The following is a 21,462-nucleotide window of genomic DNA, read 5'->3' as shown; positions in this document are numbered from 1 at the left end:
CTAACCATAGAACACTACAGTCAGCTCCACCTGTGCCATTCGGTGCTACTAACCATAGAACACTACACTCCGCTCCACCTGTGCTATTAGGTGCTAGTAACCATAGAACACTACAGTCAGCTCCACCTGTGCCATTCGGTGCTACTAACCATAGAATACTACAGTCCGCTCCACCTGTGCTATTAGGTGCTAGTAACCATAGAACACTACAGTCTGCTCCACCTGTGCCATTCGGTGCTACTAACCATAGAACACTACAGTCCGCTCCACCTGTGCTATTAGGTGCTACTAACCATAGAACACTACAGTCCGCTCCACCTGTGCCATTAGGTGCTACTAACCATAGAACACTACAGTCCGCTCCACCTGTGCCATTAGGTGCTAGTAACCATAGAATACTACAGTCCGCTCCACCTGTGCTATTAGGTGCTAGTAACCATAGAACACTACAGTCTGCTCCACCTGTGCCATTCGGTGCTACTAACCATAGAACACTACAGTCCGCTCCACCTGTGCTATTAGGTGCTACTAACCATAGAACACTACAGTCCGCTCCACCTGTGCCATTAGGTGCTACTAACCATAGAACACTACAGTCCGCTCCACCTGTGCTATTAGGTGCTAGTAACCATAGAATACTACAGTCCGCTCCACCTGTGCTATTAGGTGCTAGTAACCATAGAACACTACAGTCTGCTCCACCTGTGCCATTCGGTGCTACTAACCATAGAACACTACAGTCCGCTCCACCTGTGCCATTCGGTGCTACTAACCATAGAATACTACAGTCCGCTCCACCTGTGCTATTAGGTGCTAGTAACCATAGAACACTACAGTCTGCTCCACCTGTGCCATTCGGTGCTACTAACCATAGAACACTACAGTCCGCTCCACCTGTGCTATTAGGTGCTACTAACCATAGAACACTACAGTCCGCTCCACCTGTGCCATTAGGTGCTACTAACCATAGAACACTACAGTCCGCTCCACCTGTGCCATTAGGTGCTAGTAACCATAGAATACTACAGTCCGCTCCACCTGTGCTATTAGGTGCTAGTAACCATAGAACACTACAGTCAGCTCCACCTGTGCCATTCGGTGCTACTAACCATAGAACACTACACTCCGCTCCACCTGTGCCATTAGGTGCTACTAACCATAGAACACTACAGTCCGCTCCACCTGTGCTATTAGGTGCTACTAACCATAGAACACTACAGTCAGCTCCACCTGTGCCATTCGGTGCTACTAACCATAGAACACTACACTCCGCTCCACCTGTGCTATTAGGTGCTAGTAACCATAGAACACTACAGTCAGCTCCACCTGTGCCATTCGGTGCTACTAACCATAGAACACTACAGTCCGCTCCACCTGTGCTATTAGGTGCTAGTAACCATAGAATACTACAGTCCGCTCCACCTGTGCTATTAGGTGCTAGTAACCATAGAACACTACAGTCCGCTCCACCTGTGCCATTCGGTGCTACTAACCATAGAACACTACAGTCCGCTCCACCTGTGCCATTCGGTGCTACTAACCATAGAATACTACAGTCCGCTCCACCTGTGCTATTAGGTGCTAGTAACCATAGAACACTACAGTCCGCTCCACCTGTGCCATTCGGTGCTACTAACCATAGAACACTACAGTCCGCTCCACCTGTGCTATTAGGTGCTAGTAACCATAGAACACTACAGTCCGCTCCACCTGTGCTATTAGGTGCTACTAACCATAGAACACTACAGTCCGCTCCACCTGTGCTATTAGGTGCTAGTAACCATAGAACACTACAGTCTGCTCCACCTGTGCCATTCGGTGCTACTAACCATAGAACACTACAGTCCGCTCCACCTGTGCCATTAGGTGCTACTAACCATAGAACACTACAGTCCGCTCCACCTGTGCCATTAGGTGCTAGTAACCATAGAACACTACAGTCCGCTCCACCTGTGCCATTAGGTGCTAGTAACCATAGAATACTACAGTCCGCTCCACCTGTGCCATTAGGTGCTAGTAACCATAGAACACTACAGTCCGCTCCACCTGTGCTATTAGGTGCTAGTAACCATAGAACACTACAGTCCGCTCCACCTGTGCTATTAGGTGCTAGTAACCATAGAACACTACAGTCCGCTCCACCTGTGCTATTAGGTGCTAGTAACCATAGAACACTACAGTCCGCTCCACCTGTGACATTAGGTGCTAGTAACCATAGAACACTACAGTCTGCCCCACATGTATCTTAAAGCTGTGCAAAGGACAACAAAGCCTGCTCCACTCGTGCTGTTCTAAATGGTTAACACAAGTCTGCTCCACTTCGCCTGCACTGCAAGTAGCTGCGCTATAACAAGCAGCTGATTAGGGTACACAACTCTGCTCCATCTGCAGAATTATAGAGTCTGGCCACCACAGTCCACTGCCCCTGCATTACACACATTAACACCCGTGACCCTCACGCCTGCGCTGTAATGAGCAGGCTGGCACAGGCAGAGGACACTACAGTCTGCTCCTCCTGCACTGTGACGCGCTCTCGTATTGGACACCACAGTCTGCTCCTCCTGTTTGCATTAAGCCGACCATATATTTACCCGTCCCTGCCCGTCTCATCAATGTCTTCTCTCCGTTTTCCCTACCTGGCCGTCGCCAGGAAGTTACTAACAGGGAAATGAAGCAACTTCCTGTGGCAGCGGCTTGCGCTGTGGTTGGACATTGATGACGTCAGAGTCACGTGTCGCTCTCAGCTAGAAGACCCCGAGACTGAGTGATCACCTGACTGTATGCCTGTACCACGTGACCGCGTATTGCTGCAGGCCGGTGAGCGAGAGGTCTGAGTGCGGCAGCCCATGGACCTGAGCGTCGGTGGCGCTGCTGATCCCTGACGTTAGCGCCCCCTGCTGCACCGCCCGCGGTAATCCTATCTGCTGGGACTTCCCTCAATAATGACGTGTTTGTGCAGGTTCCATATGCAAGAAAACAAACTTTATTCGCATATTTTGCTGACAATATATCAGTCTGTTAGAAGAATTAGGAAAAGCAAAAGACAGATGGCACCTATCAATCTATTTCTGGACACCACCACAAGCTGGTATCAGCAATCTATGATGTGTGGATTCAATAGTAACTGTCTTACTGGAATTATTTAAAAAATCATTACTACACTTGAAAATAAGCAACTTTAAAGGGAACCTGTCACCCCGTTTTTTGAGATTGAGATATAAATACTGTTAAATAGGGCCTGCGCTGTGCGTTACAATAGTGTATGTAGTGTACCCTGATTCCCCACCTATGCTGAGAAATAACTTACCAAAGTCGCCGTTTTCGCCTGTCAATCAGGCTGGTCTGGTCAGATGGGCGTGGTGACATCGCTGTTTCTTCCCCAGCTTTCCGTTGGTGGCGTAGTGGTGTGCGCATGTCCAGAGTTCCGAATCCCCTGCGCGCACGAGAAGCAAAAGCGCGCGTTCTGCGCTATTGCCCCTGTCATCGGTGGGGGCGGCCATCTTCCTGGGGCTGCGCGTGCGCAGATCGAGTGCTCTGCTGCACGGGGCTTCAGGAAAATGGCCGCGGGATGCCGCGCGTGTGCAGATGGAGATCGCGGCGGCCATTTTCCTGAAGCCGAGATGCAACTCGGCTTTGGGAAAATGGCCGCCGCAATCTCTAATGCGCACGCGCGGCATCCCGCGGCCATTTTCCTGAAGCCCCGTGCAGCAGAGCACTCGATCTGCGCACGCGCAGCCCCAGGAAGATGGTCGCCCCCACCGATGACAGGGGCAATAGCGCAGAACGCGCGCTTTTGCTTCTCGTGCGCGCAGGGGATTCGGAACTCTGGACATGCGCACACCACTACGCCACCAACGGAAAGCTGGGGAAGAAATGAGCGATGTCACCACGCCCATCTGACCAGACCAGCCTGATTGACAGGCGAAAACGGCGACTTTGGTAAGTTATATCGCAGCGTAGGTGGGGAATCGGGGTACACTACATACACTATAGTAACGCACAGCGCAGGCCCTATTTAACAGTATTTATATCTCAATCTCAAAAAACGGGGTGACAGGTTCCCTTTAATATATTTTATCATAGAAATCTGCGTCTCCTGGACTGCGCTTTCACTGTCAATTCAATTCATAGGTGAAATCAGTTAATGAAGACAGATTTTCTCATTATTCCCATTTGGTGCTTTAAAAATTCTATGGGGGGAGTCCTAGTGTATGCACTGGGGGCAGATGGGGCCGTTGTTCCAAGCACAAAATAAGGGGCTACCCAGTTACTTCAATCTTAACAGTGGAAACCACCGTCCTTCTGAGGGCCTGGACCTCACAGGTTTTGAGCTTGTCGAGCAAGTCATTACGGGTCAGTGGTCCCAGTAAGGCAGCTTCCCTGGAGGTCGGGACGGACTAGAAGTCAGTGTGTGGAGCAGAGCTCCTGGAAGGTAACCTCGGACAAGGAGACTGCAAGAAGGCACAAAGGTGTTTCTGCTATTGGAACGGACTGGTGGTCATAATGTGTTTCGTTGATGTACCGAAATGGACTGTACTTTATGCGGTTTATGCTGTCTAAATAAACCAGATGGACTGGAAAAGTGTTCCTGTGTGCCTTAATCCCATTGCCAAGTGAGTGTTCCCCAACACATTGAGTGAGCGCTATCTCACAAAGTAATATACAGTGCCTTGCCAAAGTATTCTTCTCCCTGGAACTTTTCAACCTTTTCCCACATATCACGCTTCAAACATAAAGATACCAAATGTAATTTTTTGGTGAAGAATCAACAACAAGTGGAACACAATTGTGAAGTTGAACGAAATGTATTGATTATTTTACATTTTTGTGGAAATTCAAAAACTGAAAAGTGGGGCGTGCAATATTATTCGGCCCCTTTATCTTAATACTTTGTTGCGCCACCTTTTGCTGCAATTACAGCTGCAAGTCGCTTGGGGTATGTCTCTATCAGTTTTGTACATCGAGAGACTGAAATTCTAGCCCATTCTTCCTTGGCAAACAGCTCGAGCTCAGTGAGGTTTGATGGAGATCATTTGTGAACACCAGTTTTCATCTCTTTCCACAGATTCTCGATTGGATTGAGGTTTGGACTTTGACTTGGCCATTCTAACACCTGAATACCTTTATTTGTGAACCATTCCATTGTAGATTTTGCTTTATGTTTGGGATCATTGTCTTGTTGGAAGACAAATCTCTGTCCCAGTCTCAGGTCTTTTGCAGACTCCAACAGGTTTTCTTCAAGAATGGTCCTGTATTTGGCTCCATCCATCTTCCCATCAATTTTAACCATCTTCCCTGTCCCTGCTGAAGAAAAGCAGGCCCAAACCATGATGCTGCCACCACCATGTTTGACAGTGGGGATGGTGTGTTCAGGGTGATGAGCTGTGTTGCCTTTACGCCAAACATAACTTTTGGCATTGTTGCCAAAAAGTTCGATTTTGGTTTCATCTGACCAGAGCACCTTCTTCCACATGTTTGGTGTGTCTCCTGTTATGTAGGCAATCCAGTGACACAGTGTGCCAGCAATCAGAGCACATACAGTGATCCGATAATAACACAAAAACAATAGAACGAGCTCTGAGACGTGGAATCTCTGTAGACCGCAATACCTGAACCTATCCTAAACACAACTAAAGGCAGCTGTGGATTGCGCCTGACACTACCTATGCAACTCGGCACAGCCTGAGGAACTGACTAGCCTGAAGATAGAAATACAAGCCTGACTTGCCTCAGAGAAATACCCCAAAGGAAAAGGCAGCCCCCCACATATAATGACTGTTAGCAAGATGAAAAGACAAAACGTAGGGATGAAATAGATTCAGCAAAGTGAGGCCCGATATTCTAGATAGAGCGAGGATAGCAAAGAGAACTTTGCAGTCTACAAAAAACCCTAAAGCAAAAAACCACGCAAAGGGGGCAAAAAGACCCACCGTGCCGAACTAACGGCACGGCGGTACACCCTTTGCGTCTCAGAGCTTCCAGCAAAAACGAATAGACAAGCTGGACAGAAAAAACAGCAACAAAAGCAAAGAAGCACTTATCTAAGCAGAGCAGCAGGTCACAGGAAAGATCCAGAAGCTCAGATCCAACACAGGAACATTGACAAGGAGCAAGGAAGACAGAATGAGGTGGAGTTAAATAACAAAGCAGCCAACGAGCTCACCAGAACACCTGAGGGAGGAAGCCCAGAAGCTGCAGTACCACTTGTGACCACAGGAGTGAATTCAGCCACAGAATTCACAACAGTCTCCCATGTGGCTTGTTGCAAACTTTAAATGACACTTTTATGGATATCTTTGAGAAATGGCTTTATACTTGCCACTATTCCATAAAGGCCAGATTTGTGCAGTGTATGACTGATTGTTGTCCTATGGACAGACTGTCCCACCTCAGCTGTAGATCTCTGCAGTTCATCCAGAGTGATCATGGGCCTCTTGGCTGCATCTCTGATCAGTCTTCTCCTTGTTTGAGATTAAAGTTTAGAGGGACGGCTGGCTCTTGGTAGATTTGCAGTGATATGATAGTCCTTCCATTTTATTATTATCATTATTATTTTATTATGCATTTTTATAGCAACATTTATTCCGTGGCGCTTTACATGTGAAAAGGGGGCAAATATAGACAAATACATTAAACATGAGCAAAAAACAAGGCACACAGGTACATAAGGAGGGAGGACCCTGCCCGCGAGGGCTCACAGTCTGCAGGGGATGGGTGAGGAAACACTAGGAGAGGGTAGAGCTGGTTGTGTGGCAGTTCAGTAGGTTGAGGATCACTGCAGGCTGTAGGCTTGTCGGAAGAGGTGAGTCTTAAGGTTCTTTTTGAAAGTTTCTATGGTAGGCGAGAGTCTGATGTGTTGGGGTAGAGAGTTCCAAAGTATGGGGGAAGCACGGGAGAAGTCTTGGATACGGTTATGGGAAGAAGAGATGAGAGGGGAGTAGAGAAGGAGATCTTGAAATGATCGGAGGTTTCGTTTAGGTAAGTACCAGGAGACCATGTCACAGATGTATAAAGGAGACAGGTTGTGGATGGTATTTTATGTCATTGTAAGGGTTTTGAGCTGGAGTCTCTGGGCGATAGGAAGCCAGTGAAGGGCTTGGCATAATGGAGAGGCTGGGGAATAATGGGGAAACAGGTAGATTAGTTGGACAGAAGAGTGTAGGATGGATTGGAGTGGTGCCAGAGTACTAGAGGGGAGGCCAGAGAGTAGGAGGTTGCAGTAGTCAAGGCGGGAGATGATAAGGGCATGCACTAGTGTTTTTGTGGTGTTGCGGTCAAGGAATGAGCAGATGCGGGAAATATTTTTGAGTTTGAGATGGCAGGAGGAGGCACGGGCTTGGATATGTCGTTTGAAAGAGGGGGCAGAGTCGAGGATCACCCCGAGGCACCGGGCGTGTGGGTCTGGGGAAAGTGAGCAGCCATTAACATTGATGGATAGGTCTGGTGGAGGGGTAGAGTGAGGTGGGCGAAAGATGATGAATTCTGTTTTGGCCATGTTCAGTTTTAGAAAGCGAGCAGAAAAAAAAGGCAGCAGACAGACAGTGTGGGATTTTGGTAAGGAGGTGACGTCAGGTCCGGATAGGTAGATCTGCGTGTCATCGGCGTAGAGATGGTACTGCAAACCGTGGGATTCTATGAGCTGTCCCAGGCTGAAGGTGTAGATGGAGAAGAGTAGGGGTCCTAGAACAGAGCCTTGAGGAACACCGACAGACAAGGGGTGAAGTGAGGAGGTGGTGTGAGGGAGGGAGACACTGAATGTTCGGTCTGTCAGATATGACGAGATTCAGAATAGGGCCAAGTGTGTGATGCCAAGAGATGAGGATTTGTAGCAGAAGGGAGTGGTCCACAGTGTCAAAGGCAGAAGACAGGTCTAGGAGAAGGAGGACAGAGTAGTGTCGCTTGCTCTTGGCAGATAGTAGGTCAGTTAGTTGGTTCTTTACTGTAAGAGCAGTGATACTATGGAACTCTCTGCCGTATGATGTTGTAATGAGTGATTCATTACTTAAATTTAAGAGGGGATTGGATACCTTTCTTGAAAAGTATAATGTTGCAGGGTATATATACTAGATTCCTTGATAGGGCGTTGATTCAGGGAACTAGTCTGATTGCCATATGTGAAGTCGGGAAATAATTTTTTTCCCCAAAGTGGAGCTTACTATTTGCCACATGGGTTTTTTTTGCCTTCCTCTGGATCAACATGTTAGGGCGTGTTAGGTTAGGCTATGGGTTGAACTAGATGGACTTAAAGTCTTCCTTCAACCTTAATAACTATGTTACTATGTATTGGTGACGTCAGTTAGGGCAGTTTCAGTTGAGTGATGGGGTTAGAAGCCAGATTGTAACGGGTCAAAGAGGGAGCAAGAGGAGAGGTGGGAGGACAGTTCAAGATGGACATGTTGTTCCAGTAATTTGGAGGCGTAAGGGAGAAGAGATATCGGGCAATAGCTAGACACAGAGGATGGGTCAAGGGAGGGCTTTTTGAGGATGGGTGTGATCTTGGCATGCTTGAAGAATAAGGGGAAGACACCTGTTGTGAGTGAGAGGTTGAAGAGGTATGTTAGGGTTGGGATGAAGACCGTGGCAAGGTTAGGGATGAGGTGGGACTGTAGCGGGTCAAGCGTGTAAGTGGTCAGGTGTGATCTTGACAGAAGGGCGGAGAGCTGATCTGTCATGATGGAGAAGCTGGTTTTGGGGGAACAGGGTTGAGCAGGGTTCCATTTCAATATGATCGCTTACACAGTGCTCCTTGGCATGTTTAAAGTTTTGAAAATAATTTTGTATCCAAATCTGGTTTTAACCCCTTAGTGACAGAGCCAATTTGGTACTTAATGACCGAGCCAATTTTTACAATTCTGACCACTGTCACTTTATGAGGTTATAACTCTGGAACGCTTCAACGGATCTCGCTGATTCTGACATTGTTTTTTCGTGGCATATTGTACTTCATGTTAGTGGTAACATTTCTTCGATATTACTTGCGATTATTTATGAAAAAAACGGAAATATGGCGAAAATTTTTAAAATTTTGCAATTTTCAAACTTTGTATTGTTATGCCCTTAAATCAGAGAGATATATGTCACGAAAAATAGTTAATAAATAACATTTCCCACATGTCTACTTTACATCAGCACAATTTTGGAAACAAAATTTTTTTTGTTAGGGAGTTATAAGGGTTAAAAGTTGACCAGCAATTTCTCATTTTTTTAGGGACCACATCACATTTGAAGTCATTTTGAGGGGTCTATATGATAGAAAATAGCGAAGTGTGACACCATTCTAAAAACGACACCCCTCAAGGTTCTCAAAACCACATTCAAGAAGTTTATTTACCCTTTACGTGCTTCACAGGAACTGAAACAATGTGGAAGGAAAAAAATGAACATTTAACTTTTTTTTGCAAACATTTTAATTCAGAACCATTTTTTTTATTTTCACATGTGTAAAAAACAGAAATGTAACAATAAATTTTATTATGCAATTTCTCCTGAATATGCCAATACCCCATATGTGGGGGTAAACCACTTTTTGGGCGCACCGCAGAACTTGGAAGTGAAGGAGCACAGTTTGACTTTTTCAATGCAGAATTGGCTGGAATTGAGATCGGACGCCATGTCACGTTTAGAGAGCCCCTGATGTACCTAAACAGTGGAAACTCCCCACAAGTGACACCATTTTGGAAACTAGACCCCTGAAGGAACTTATCTAGATGTGTGGTGAGCACTTTGAACCCCCAAGTGCTTCACGGAAGTTTATAACGTAGAGCCGTGAAAATAAAAAAACGCTTTTGTTTACACAAAAACGATATTTCACCCACAAATTCTTATTTTCACAAGGGTAACAGGAGAACTTAGACCACAAAAGTTGTTGTGCGATTTCTCCTGAATACGTCGATACCCCATATGTGAGGGTAAACCCCTGTTTGGGCGCACCGCAGAGCTTGGAAGGGAAGGAGTGCCATTTTACTTTTTCAATGTAGAATTGTCTGGAATTGAGATCGGACGCCATGTTGCGTTTGCAGAGCCCCTGGTGTGCCTAAACAGTGGAAACCCCCACAAGTGACCCCATTTTGGAAACTAGACCCCCCATGGAACTTATCTAGATGTGTGGTGAGAACTTTGAATGCCCAAGTGCTTCACAGAAGTTTAGAATGCAGAGTCATAAAAATAAAAAATAAAAATTTTTCCACAAAAAAGATATTGTAGCCCCCAAGTTTTTATTTTCACAAGGGTAACAAGAGAAATTGGACCCCAAAAGTTGTTGTCCAATTTGTCCTGAGTATGCTGGTACCCCATATGTGGGGGTAAACCACTGTTTGGGCGCACGGCAGAGCTCGGAAGGAAGGAGCGCCGTTTTGGAATGCAGACAGATAGAATGGCCTGTGGGCGTTATGTTGCGTTTGCAGAGCCCCTGATGTACCTAAACAGTAGTAACCCCCCACAAGTGACCCCGTTTTGGAAACTAGACCCCCCCAAGGAACTTATCTAGATGTGTGGTGAGAACTTTGAATGCCCAAGTGCTTCACAGAAGTTTATAATGCAGAGTCATAAAAATAAAAAATATATTTTTTTTCCACAAAAAAGATTTTGTAGCCCCCTAGTTTTTATTTTCACAAAGGTAACAGGAGAAATTGGACCCCAGAAGTTGTTGTCCAATTTCTCCCGAGTACTTTGATGCCCCATATGTTGGGGTAACCCACTGTTTGGGCACACGGCAGAGCTCAGAAGGGAGGGAGCACCATTTGACTTTTTGAGCGCAAAATTGGCTGTCGTGTTTGGAGACCCCCTGATGTACCTAAACCCCCAATTCTAGCTCCAACCCTAACCCCAACACACCCCTAACCGTAATCCCAACCTGATCCATAATCCTAATCACTAACCCTAACGATAATCACAACCCTTACCCCCAAAACAACCCTAATGTCAACCCTAACCATAACCCTAATCAAAACCCTAAATCCAACACACCCCTAATCCTAATCTCAACCCTAACCTCAAACCTAACCCTAATCCCAATACACCCCTAATCACAACCCTAACCTTAACCCTAATCCCAAACCTAACCCTAATCCCAAGCGTAACCCTAATGCCAACCCTAACCCTAATACCAACCCTAATCCAAACCCTAACTCTAATCCCAACTCTAACCCTAACCTTAGCCCCAACCCTAGCCCTAACTTTAGCCCCAACCCTAAGGCTACTTTCACACTTGCATTGTTTGGCATCCGTCGCAATCCGTCGTTTTGGACAAGAAACGGATCCTGCAAATGTGCCCGCAGGATGCGTTTTTTGCCCATAGACTTGTTTTGCGGACGGATTGTGACGGATGGCCACACGTCACGTTCGTCGTGCACTGGATCAGTGTTTTGGCGGACCGTCAGCACAAAAAAAGTTCAATGTAACGTTTTTTTGTACGTCGCATCCGCCATTTCTGACCGCGCATGCGTGGCCGTAACTCCGCCCCCTCCTCCCCAGGACATAGATTGGGCAGCGGATGCGTTGAAAAACTATATCCGCTGCCCACGTTGTGCACAATTTTCACAACGTGCATCGGTATGTCGGGCCGATGCATTGCGACGGCCCCGTACCGACGTAAGTGTGAAAGAAGCCTAACCCTAAATTTAGCGCCATCCCTAACCCTAAATTTAGCCCCAACCCTAACCCTAAATTTAGCGCCATCCCTAACCTAAATTTAGCCCCAACCCTAACCCTAAATTTAGCCCCAACCCTAACCCTAAATTTAGCCCTAACCCTAGCCTTAACCCTAGCCCTAACCCTAGCCCTAGTTTTAGCCCCAACTGCTCTTCTCCTGCCGGCCGGCAGATGGAGACAGATGGCGGGTGCACTGTGCATGCGCCCGCCATTTTCTTTTCCCCAGAAGATGCCGGCGGCCAGGAGGAGCAGCAGGAGGACCCAGGGACACCGGTAAGTATAATAGGGTCCCCGAATCCCCCTATTTCTCTGTCCTCTGATGTGCGATCACATCAGAGGACAGAGAATTACACTTTGCTTTTTTTTTTTTTTTTGCGGTCGCCGGTAAACAGTTAATTACAGTTAATTTTTTGCGATCGCAAAACAGGGGTCGGTAAACCCGACCCCGATCATGCTCTTTGGGGTCTCGGCCGAGACCCCAAAGATTCTCCCGGGGCCGGCCGGCGGGCGCACTGCGCATGCGCCCGCCATTTTGAAGATGGTGGCGCCCATCGGGAGCCACGAGGAGCATCGGGGGAGACAGGTGAGTATCGGGGGGCGATCGGGGACCCCTTTTCTCTGTCCTCTGATGTGCGATCACATCGGAGGACAGAGAAATTAAAAAGAAATCGCGGTTTTTTTTTTTGCGATCGCCGGTAAACGGTTAATTACCGGCGATCGCAAAAGCGGGTGTTATGAAAGGTAATTCAGTACCACAATGGACATAGAGGTCAGCGCACATACAGTGACCTGGCAATAACCCAAAAAACAAGAACGAGCTCTGAGACGTGGGAACTCTGTTGACCGCAATCCCTAATCCTCTCCAACCACACTAAAGGCAGCCGTGGATTGCGCCTAACGCTCCCTATGCAACTCGGCACGGCCTGAGAAACTAGCTAGCCTGAAGATAGAAAATAAGCCTACCTTGCCTCAGAGAAATACCCCAAAGGAAAAGGCAGCCCCCACATATAATGACTGTGAGTTAAGATGAAAAGACAAACGTAGAGATGAAATAGATTTAGCAAAGTGAGGCCCAACTTTCTGAACAGAGCGAGGATAGGAAAGGTAACTTTGCGGTCAACACAAAACCCTACAAAAACCACGCAAAGGGGGCAAAAAGACCCTCCGTACCGAACTAACGGCACGGAGGTACACCCTCTGCGTCCCAGAGCTTCCAGCAAGCAGTAAAAAACAAATTGACAAGCTGGACAGAAAAAAACAGCAAACGAATAGCAAAGAGGAACTTAGCTATGCAGAGCAGCAGGCCACAGGAACGATCCAGGAGGAAACAGGTCCAATACTAGAACATTGACTGGAGGCCAGGATCAAAGCACTAGGTGGAGTTAAATAGAGCAGCACCTAACGACTTCACCACACACCTGAGGAAGGAAACTCAGAAGCCGCAGTACCACTTTCCTCCACCAACGGAAGCTCACAGAGAGAACCAGCCGAAGTACCACTTGTGACCACAGGAGGGAGCTCTGCCACAGAATTCACAACAAGCGGGGTCGGTAAAAAAAAACCCGAATCATGTTCTCTGGGGTCTCGGCTACCCCTGGCAGCCGAGACCCCGGAGAAAATCCGACTCTGGGGGGCGCTATTTACTTTTTCCACAGCGCCGTTAATTAACAGCGCTGTGGTTTAAGTACCCTTAGCGGCCGCCGTTAAAAGGCGTATCGGCGGTCGCTAAGGGGTTAAACTTCACAACAGTATCACGGACCTGCCTGTTGTGTTCCTTGGTCTTCATAATGCTCTCTCTGCTTCAAACAGAACCCTGAGACTATCACAGAGCAGGTGCATTTATACGGAGACTTGATTACACACAGGTGTCTTATATTTATCATCATTAGGCATTTAGGACAACAATGGATCATTCAGAGATCCACAAAATCAGTTTTCTGCACTGAAAGTAAAGGGCTCATTAATATTGCACGCCCCACTTTTCAGTTTTTCATTTCTCACAAAAATTTAAAATAACCAATAAATTTCGTTCAGCTTCGCAATTGTGTTCCACTTGTTTTTGATTCTTCACCAAAAATTTACATTTGGTATCTTTAGGTTTGAAGCATGATATGCGGGAAAAGGTTGAAAAGTTCCAGGAAGCCAAATACTTTTGCAAGGCACTGTATTATTGGTTTTGAGCGCCGTTTGGCTTTTTTGTTTATAGTTTTTATTTTAATATCTTGAGGGACTACAAAAAGTATAGGGTGCACTACACCAATAGGTGTAAATGACCTATAGACGGGTACAGCACCATGTATGAAGGGAAATGTGCCAGAAAAAAGAAAAAGGTCAATGCATGGAAATGGTGCACTCCAGAAAAAAAAATTTTTTGCAAAAAGGTATAAATTTATTAACTCCGTGACATACACAAACACCCAAAAATGATTAAAAACATTTAAAAACAATACAAAAACAACACAACCACATCCCTGGGATTAATCCATAGAAAAGTCAATAAAGACTGTAATATACAGTGGGGCAAAAAAGTATTTAGTCAGTCAGCAATAGTGCAAGTTCCACCACTTAAAAAGATGAGAGGCGTCTGTAATTTACATCATAGGTAGACCTCAACTATGGGAGACAAACTGAGAAAAAAAAATCCAGAAAATCACATTGTCTGTTTTTTTATCATTTTATTTGCATATTATGGTGGAAAATAAGTATTTGGTCAGAAACAAAATTTCATCTCAATACTTTGTAATATATCCTTTGTTGACAATGACAGAGGTCAAACGTTTTCTGTAAGTCTTCACAAGGTTGCCACACACTGTTGTTGGTATGTTGGCCCATTCCTCCATGCAGATCTCTAGAGCCATGATGTATTTGGCTTTTCGCTTGGCAACACAGACTTTCAACTCCCTCCAAAGGTTTTCTATAGGGTTGAGATCTGGAGACTGGCTAGGCCACTCCAGGACCTTGAAATGCTTCTTATGTTGCCACTCCGTTGCCCTGGCGGTGTGCTTTGGATCATTGTCATGTTGAAAGACCCAGCCACGTTTCATCTTCAATGCCCTTGCTGATGGAAGGAGGTTTGCACTCAAAATCTCACGATACATGGCCCCATTCATTCTTTCATGTACCCGGATCAGTCGTCCTGGCACCTTTGCAGAGAAACAGCCCCAAAGCATGATGTTTCCACCACCATGCTTTACAGTAGGTATGGTGTTTGATGGATGCAACTCAGTATTCTTTTTCCTCCAAACACGACAAGTTGTGTTTCTACCAAACAGTTCCAGTTTGGTTTCATCAGACCATAGGACATTCTCCCAAAACTCCTCTGGATCATCCAAATGCTCTCTAGCAAACTTCAGACGGGCCCGGACATGTACTGTCTTAAGCAGTGGGACACGTCTGGCACTGCAGGATCTGAGTCCATGGTGGTGTAGTGTGTTACTTATGGTAGGCCTTGTTACATTGGTCCCAGCTCTCTGCAGTTCATTCACTAGGTCCCCCCGCGTGGTTCTGGGATTTTTGCTCACCGTTCTTGTGATCATTCTGACCCCACGGGGTGGGATTTTGCGTGGAGCCCCAGATCGAGGGAGATTATCAGTGGTCTTGTATGTCTTCCATTTTCTAATTATTGCTCCCATTGTTGATTTCTTCACTCCAAGCTGGTTGGCTATTGCAGATTCAGTCTTCCCAGCCTGGTGCAGGGCTACAATTTTGTTTCTGGTGTCCTTTGACAGCTCTTTGGTCTTCACCATAGTGGAGTTTGGAGTCAGACTGTTTGAGGGTGTGCACAGGTGTCTTTTTATACTGATAACAAGTTTAAACAGGTGCCATTACTACAGGTAATGAGTGGAGGAAAGAGGAGACTCTTAAAGAAGAAGTTACAGGTCTGTGAGAGCCAGAAATCTTGATTGTTTGTTTCTGACCAAATACTTATTTTCCACCATAATATGCAAAAAAAATGATAAAAAAACAGACAATGTGATTTTCTGGATTTTTTTTTCTCAGTTTGTCTCACATAGTTGAGGTCTACCTATGATGTAAAATACAGACGCCTCTCATCTTTTTAAGTGGTGGAACTTGCACTATTGCTGACTGACTAAATACTTTTTTGCCCCACTGTAAGTAGACAATAAATGGGACGGTCCACAATTATACTGTACAACTCTGGCAAAACAAGGCAGATATCAATAGACAATATCCAAAATTTTATAGTGGAATCAAAATTTGAAAGCCGTATAATTTGCAAAGTAAAAAATAGCATATAAGACCGAAAGTGGACGTCCCCAAAGACGGTAAACAAGCACATGTAAACAGTTGGGCCCAACAAAACCCCCATAAACTGTTAGGATATAGAGACATGCATACAATATATGTATATAAGTCGCGTATGTATATAAGGGCAAGGTGATAAAGAGCCCCAGGTATGATAACCTATGAATGAAGGGGTGGTAGCCTATAGGTAAAATTGTAATAAAGTAACTAAAGAATCATTATGGTAAAAGCACCAATAAGAGCTGTAGGGAATCAATGTATATCACCTATGTCAAGCAGTCAGAAGATCAAGCCAAAAAGTCAGGCATTGACTTTTGTTTTAAATTAACATTTCCATGCATTGATCTTTTTCTTTTTTTATTTTAATATCTTTTGACAACAAGCAGTAATTGTCAACCAAACTAGGTGGCTAAAACTCAATTTTAGTGTCAAGGGCCAGTTTTTAGATTCTGTCTCTCACGAAGTGTACCTACGATAAAAATTACAGCCCTCTACATTCATTCTAGGTGGGAAAATTAGCAAAATCATTAGTGTATCAATTACGGTATTTATTTTCTCCACTGTATGTTGGAGATGTAGAGACACCAGAGCAGATGACATATGGTGGAACTGGAATAAAGTCAGACGTCTATGGGAAACCAGCAACCATCTAATATCTCAATTCTGTGGCATTTCAATAATCAGAACAAGCATTACTTACAATTGGCTTGGATATATTCCCCTATTAAATACATACAGTGATAGTACATATTATCATTGCATCAAGAGTTACAATACCTAGCTATTGAAAGATCCCGAAATGCTGTCCACTGGCGGAAATCACCGCATTGATTAATGAAAATAGCTTATCAGAAAAGACAATAGCCTCACCTAACAATATATTGCAATTTCTCAAAAAAGGAACATTTGTCTGTCTATTTGGACAATTATATTCTGTATGTGATATTTCAACGTTATATCATAACTTTTAATACAGATTTATTGTCATCACTCTATTAACACCCTAACCCCCAATAATTTATTGTTATCTTATGTCGCTGTAAACAGGATGACCAAAGAATTATACTGAACACAATGTCATGTCAAATTTCAATTCTTTTATTGTTATTATGTTGTAATATTTAACATTTTATTTCTAAATAAAAATGTATAGTTTAAAAAAAAAATCTTCCCTGAAGGTGTAAAGTGGAGGGGTGAATAGTACACATTTTAATGCACTATGGTAGAATATGGACATAATAAATCTATTGTTAGTGTTTCTCTGTATCTTGTGTTTTATTCACATACAACTTCACTGCACGGACATTAATAAACAGCCACCTGATGAAGGAGCCAGTTATAGCCCCGAAATGAGTAGCAAAATAAAATTTGATTTCTATTCACCTAATCTCATGTTTGGAATCCTTCCTGCAATGACTGGCAGTGCTCGTTCTCACACCAGTAATTTCTTCTCATCACATTTACATACACACAGCTCTGCTACATACACACACAGCTCTGCTACATACGGACATTTACATATACACAGCTCTGCTGCATATTTACATACACACACAACTCTTGAATACACATACACTGTATATACACATTACCCCATTTGCAGTTCCTTCCAGGTCATGTGATTGATTACATGATCTGAAAGGTCCTTCAGCTGCTCACTCAGGAAGTGCAGCCTTTCTGAAGATCTGGGGACCTTCCTCTCCAGCTCTCACCAAGCAGTTATATAAGTATGGGGCAGGAGGAGAGATAGCAGTTCTTTCAGTGATCAGAAAGGACATGGGCCTCATTGCTCTCCTCTGTCACAGGAAACTGCATCTGGTCTATAAGATGCAATTACTTATTAGGCAGATTTTTTTTATTTTTTTCTTGCTAAAAGTGTTTCTTATATCCCCCAAAATACAGTAAGTTCTAAAGTAATTTCCCTTTATCATTTAATCATATGACTGCTATATGTTTCTCTACAATTTGAAAACAACTATATATATATATATATATATATATATATATATATATATATATATATATACACACACACATACATACACACACACACAGTCATGGCCAAAAGTATTGACACCCCTGCAATTCTGTCAGATAATACTCATTTTCTTCCTGAAAATGATTGCAAACACAAATTATTTGGTATTATTATCTTAATTTAATTTGTCTTAAATGAAAAAAACACAAAAAAATTGTCCTAAAGCCAAATTGGATATAATTCCACACCAAACATTAAAAAAGGGGTGGACAATAGTATTGGCACTGTTCAAAAAATCATGTGATGCTTCTCTAATTTGTGTAATTAACAGCACCTGTAACTTACCTGTGGCACCTAACAGGTGTTGGCAATAACTAAATCACACTTGCAGCCAGTTGACATGGATTAAAGTTAACTCAACCTCTGTCCTGTGTCCTTGTGTGTACCACATTGAGCATAGAGAAAAGAAAGAAGACCAAAGAACTGTCTGAGGACTTGAGAAACCAAATTGTGAGGAAGCATGAGCAATCTCAAGGCTACAAGTCCATCTCCAAAGACCTGAATGTTCCTGTGTCTACCGTGCGCAGTGTCATCAAGAAGTTTAAAGCCCATGGCACTGTGGCTAACCTCCCTAGATGTGGACGGAAAAGAAAAATTGACAAGAGATTTCAACGCAAGATTGTGCGGCTGTTGGATAAAGAACCTCGAATAACATCCAAGCAAGTTCAAGCTGCCCTGCAGTCCGAGGGTACAACAGTGTCAACCCATACTATCCGTCGGCGTCTGAATGAAAAGGGACTGTATGGTAGGAGACCCAGGAAGACCCCACTTCTTACCCCGAAACATAACAAAAGCCAGGCTGGAGTTTGCCAAAACATACCTGAAAAAGCCTAAAACATTTTGGAAGAATGTTCTCTAGTCAGATGAGACAAAAGTAGAGCTTTTTGGGCAAAGATTTCAACATAGAGTTTACAGGAGAAAAAGAGAGGCATTCAAAGAAAACACGGTCCCTACAGTCAAACATGGCGGAGGTTCCCTGATGTTTTGGGGTTGCTTTGCTGCCTCTGGCACTGGACTGCTTGACTGTGTGCATGGCATTATGAAGTCTGAAGACTACCAACAAATTTTGCAGCATAATGTAGGGCCCAGTGTGAGAAAGCTGGGTCTCCCTCAGAGGTCATGGGTCTTCCAGCAGGACAATGACCCAAAACACACTTCACAAAGCACTAGAAAATGGTTTGAGAGAAAGCACTGGAGACTTCTAAGGTGGCCAGCAATGAGTCCAGACCTGAATCCCATAGAACACCTGTGGAGAGATCTAAAAATGGCAGTTTGGAGAAGGCACCCTTCAAATATCAGGGACCTGGAGCAGTTTGCCAAAGAAGAATGGTCTAAAATTCCAGCAGAGCATTGTAAGAAACTCATTGATGGTTACCGGAAGTGGTTGGTCGCAGTTATTTTGGCTAAAGGTTGTGCAACCAAGTATTAGGCTGAGAGTGCCAGTACTTTTGTCTGGCCCATTTTTGGAGTTTTGTGTGAAATGATCAATGTTTTGCTTTTTGCTTCATTCTCTTTTGTGCTTTTTCATTTAAGACAAATTAAATGAAGTTAATACCAAATAATTTGTGTTTGCAATCATTTTCAGGAAGAAAATGAGTATTATCTGACAGAATTGCAGGGGTGTCAATACTTTTGGCCATGACTGTAGATATATATATATATAGTTTCTCCCCGTCAACAAAGTACGATTTTCCACTAATTCATTCTTCACACTCTAGGTATAATTCAGGAATTTTCGCGTTTTTTTTTTTTTGCATACATAATGCATACATATGCATCCTATCATTTAGAATGCATTCCGCAATTTTTGTGCACATGATGCCTTTATTTCCGTGAAAAAAACACATCGCTGTAAAAAAAAGCAGCATGTTCATTAATTTTGCAGATTTTTTGCGTTTTTCCCGCTATTTAATGCATTGGGGAAAAACGCGAAAAAACTAGTAAAAACCGCGCAAAAAAAGCATGCAGATTTCTGGCAGAAATGTCTGTTTTTTTTTGTCAGGAAATTTCTGCAAGAAATCCTGACGTGTGCACATATTCTAAAGGACAACCCCTTCTCATCATTCCTCAGGTTTGAGTCTGTTAAAATCAAAACAATTATACAAACCTCCCATACAGAGGCCCTTCCAGTGGTGTTGGTACCTGGAGCTCATGTGAAGTTGTTACATAATGTGAGCCCTGCGCCCAATCAGCAATAGTATCACTATCACCACCTTTGAACAAATCGAACATTTAAAGGAAATTGGAGAGAAGCCAAACCCCTGGCTTCCTGTTGATGTTCAACATATCTGAAGGCGAAACAGTGAAGCTGGCCTTGAGCACAGGGCTCATGTGATGTAACAACCTCACATGAGCCCTGGGAATGCAAGTCCGCTGGAACGGCGCTGGCAAGGAAAGCGAGTATGAGTGATTTTACTATAACGAGCCCAAACATGAGGAATGACAAGAGGTTACCTAGAAGTTGACAACTTCTTTAAGAAGGTACATTTTTCAGTTAAAACATTGACATTCTGAACATGAAAAAGGCTTCTACCCCGTGTACCCTATGTGATAGCTCTGGTGACTAAGAAAAGATGATTTTGTCACAAAACATTTCCCACATTCTTCACATGAAAAAGGCTTCTCCCCTGTGTGGGTTCTCAGGTGTCTAGCAAGATGCACTTTCCGGTTAAAACATTTCCCACATTCTGAACATGAAAAAGGCTTCTCCCCTGTGTGGGTTTTCTGGTGTCTAGTAAGATGCGTTTTCCGGTTAAAAGATTTCCCACATTCTGAACATGAATAAGGCTTCACTCCTGTGTGAGTTCTCTGATGTCTGATAAGACTTGATGTATCTGTAAAACATTTTCCACATTCTGAACAGAAAAAAGGCTTCTCCCCTGTGTGGGTTCTCTGGTGTATAACCAAATTTGATTTCCGGTTAAACCATTTCTCACATTCTGAACACGAAAAAGGCTTCTCCCCTGTGTGGGTCCTCTGATGCTTAACAAAATATGATTTCTGGTTAAAGCATTTCCCACAGTCTGAACAAAAAAAAATCTCCCCTGTGTGGATTCTCTGGTGTTTAGCAAGATATGATTTCTGGTTAAAAGATTTCCCACATTTGGAACAAGAAAATCTATTATCTGCTGTGTGAATCTTAAGAAAAGACTTTTCGAGGGGAAAACCATTTCCACATTTCGAATGTAAAAATGGCTTCTTTGCTTCTGGAGCACTTCGTTTTTTAATGTTAATTTTGTGTCTTTGATTTTCCTTAGTAGTCGGTAATGAATCAGAAGACAGGACCTGTTTCAAAGGATCAGATGTCAGATCTTTGCTGTGAAGGGATATTATATCTGTAGTAATGGCACTCACTTCACTTGTATCCTGTGTGATCTCAAGATCATCTGATTTAAAAATTGAAGATGTCAGCTGTCCCTCTGATTTCCTGGTACAGTCATCTGCTAAGAATAAAATATTATTTAATAAAACATCCTGGAATTTTTTCATTTTTTAACATTTCTACTTAA

General features: G+C 43.9%; 1 protein-coding gene across 1 annotated transcript in view; it reads right to left on the bottom strand.

Annotated features, from left to right (window-relative positions):
* The window catches only part of LOC138666762 (zinc finger protein 665-like), a 136,214-nt gene that overhangs the window by 47,113 nt on the left and 67,639 nt on the right, over positions 1 to 21,462 (bottom strand). Inside the window, exon 8 of the mRNA XM_069754937.1 lies at positions 20,486 to 21,393. Coding sequence (XP_069611038.1) covers positions 20,486 to 21,393 — 908 coding nt within the window. The remainder of the gene's footprint in view (positions 1 to 20,485; positions 21,394 to 21,462) is intronic.

This window comes from Ranitomeya imitator, chromosome 2 (assembly GCF_032444005.1).
Source record: "Ranitomeya imitator isolate aRanImi1 chromosome 2, aRanImi1.pri, whole genome shotgun sequence".
NCBI classification, from domain to species: domain Eukaryota; kingdom Metazoa; phylum Chordata; class Amphibia; order Anura; family Dendrobatidae; genus Ranitomeya; species Ranitomeya imitator.
Note: the sequence above shows the minus strand (reverse complement) of the source record. Positions and strands in the feature narration are given on the sequence as shown.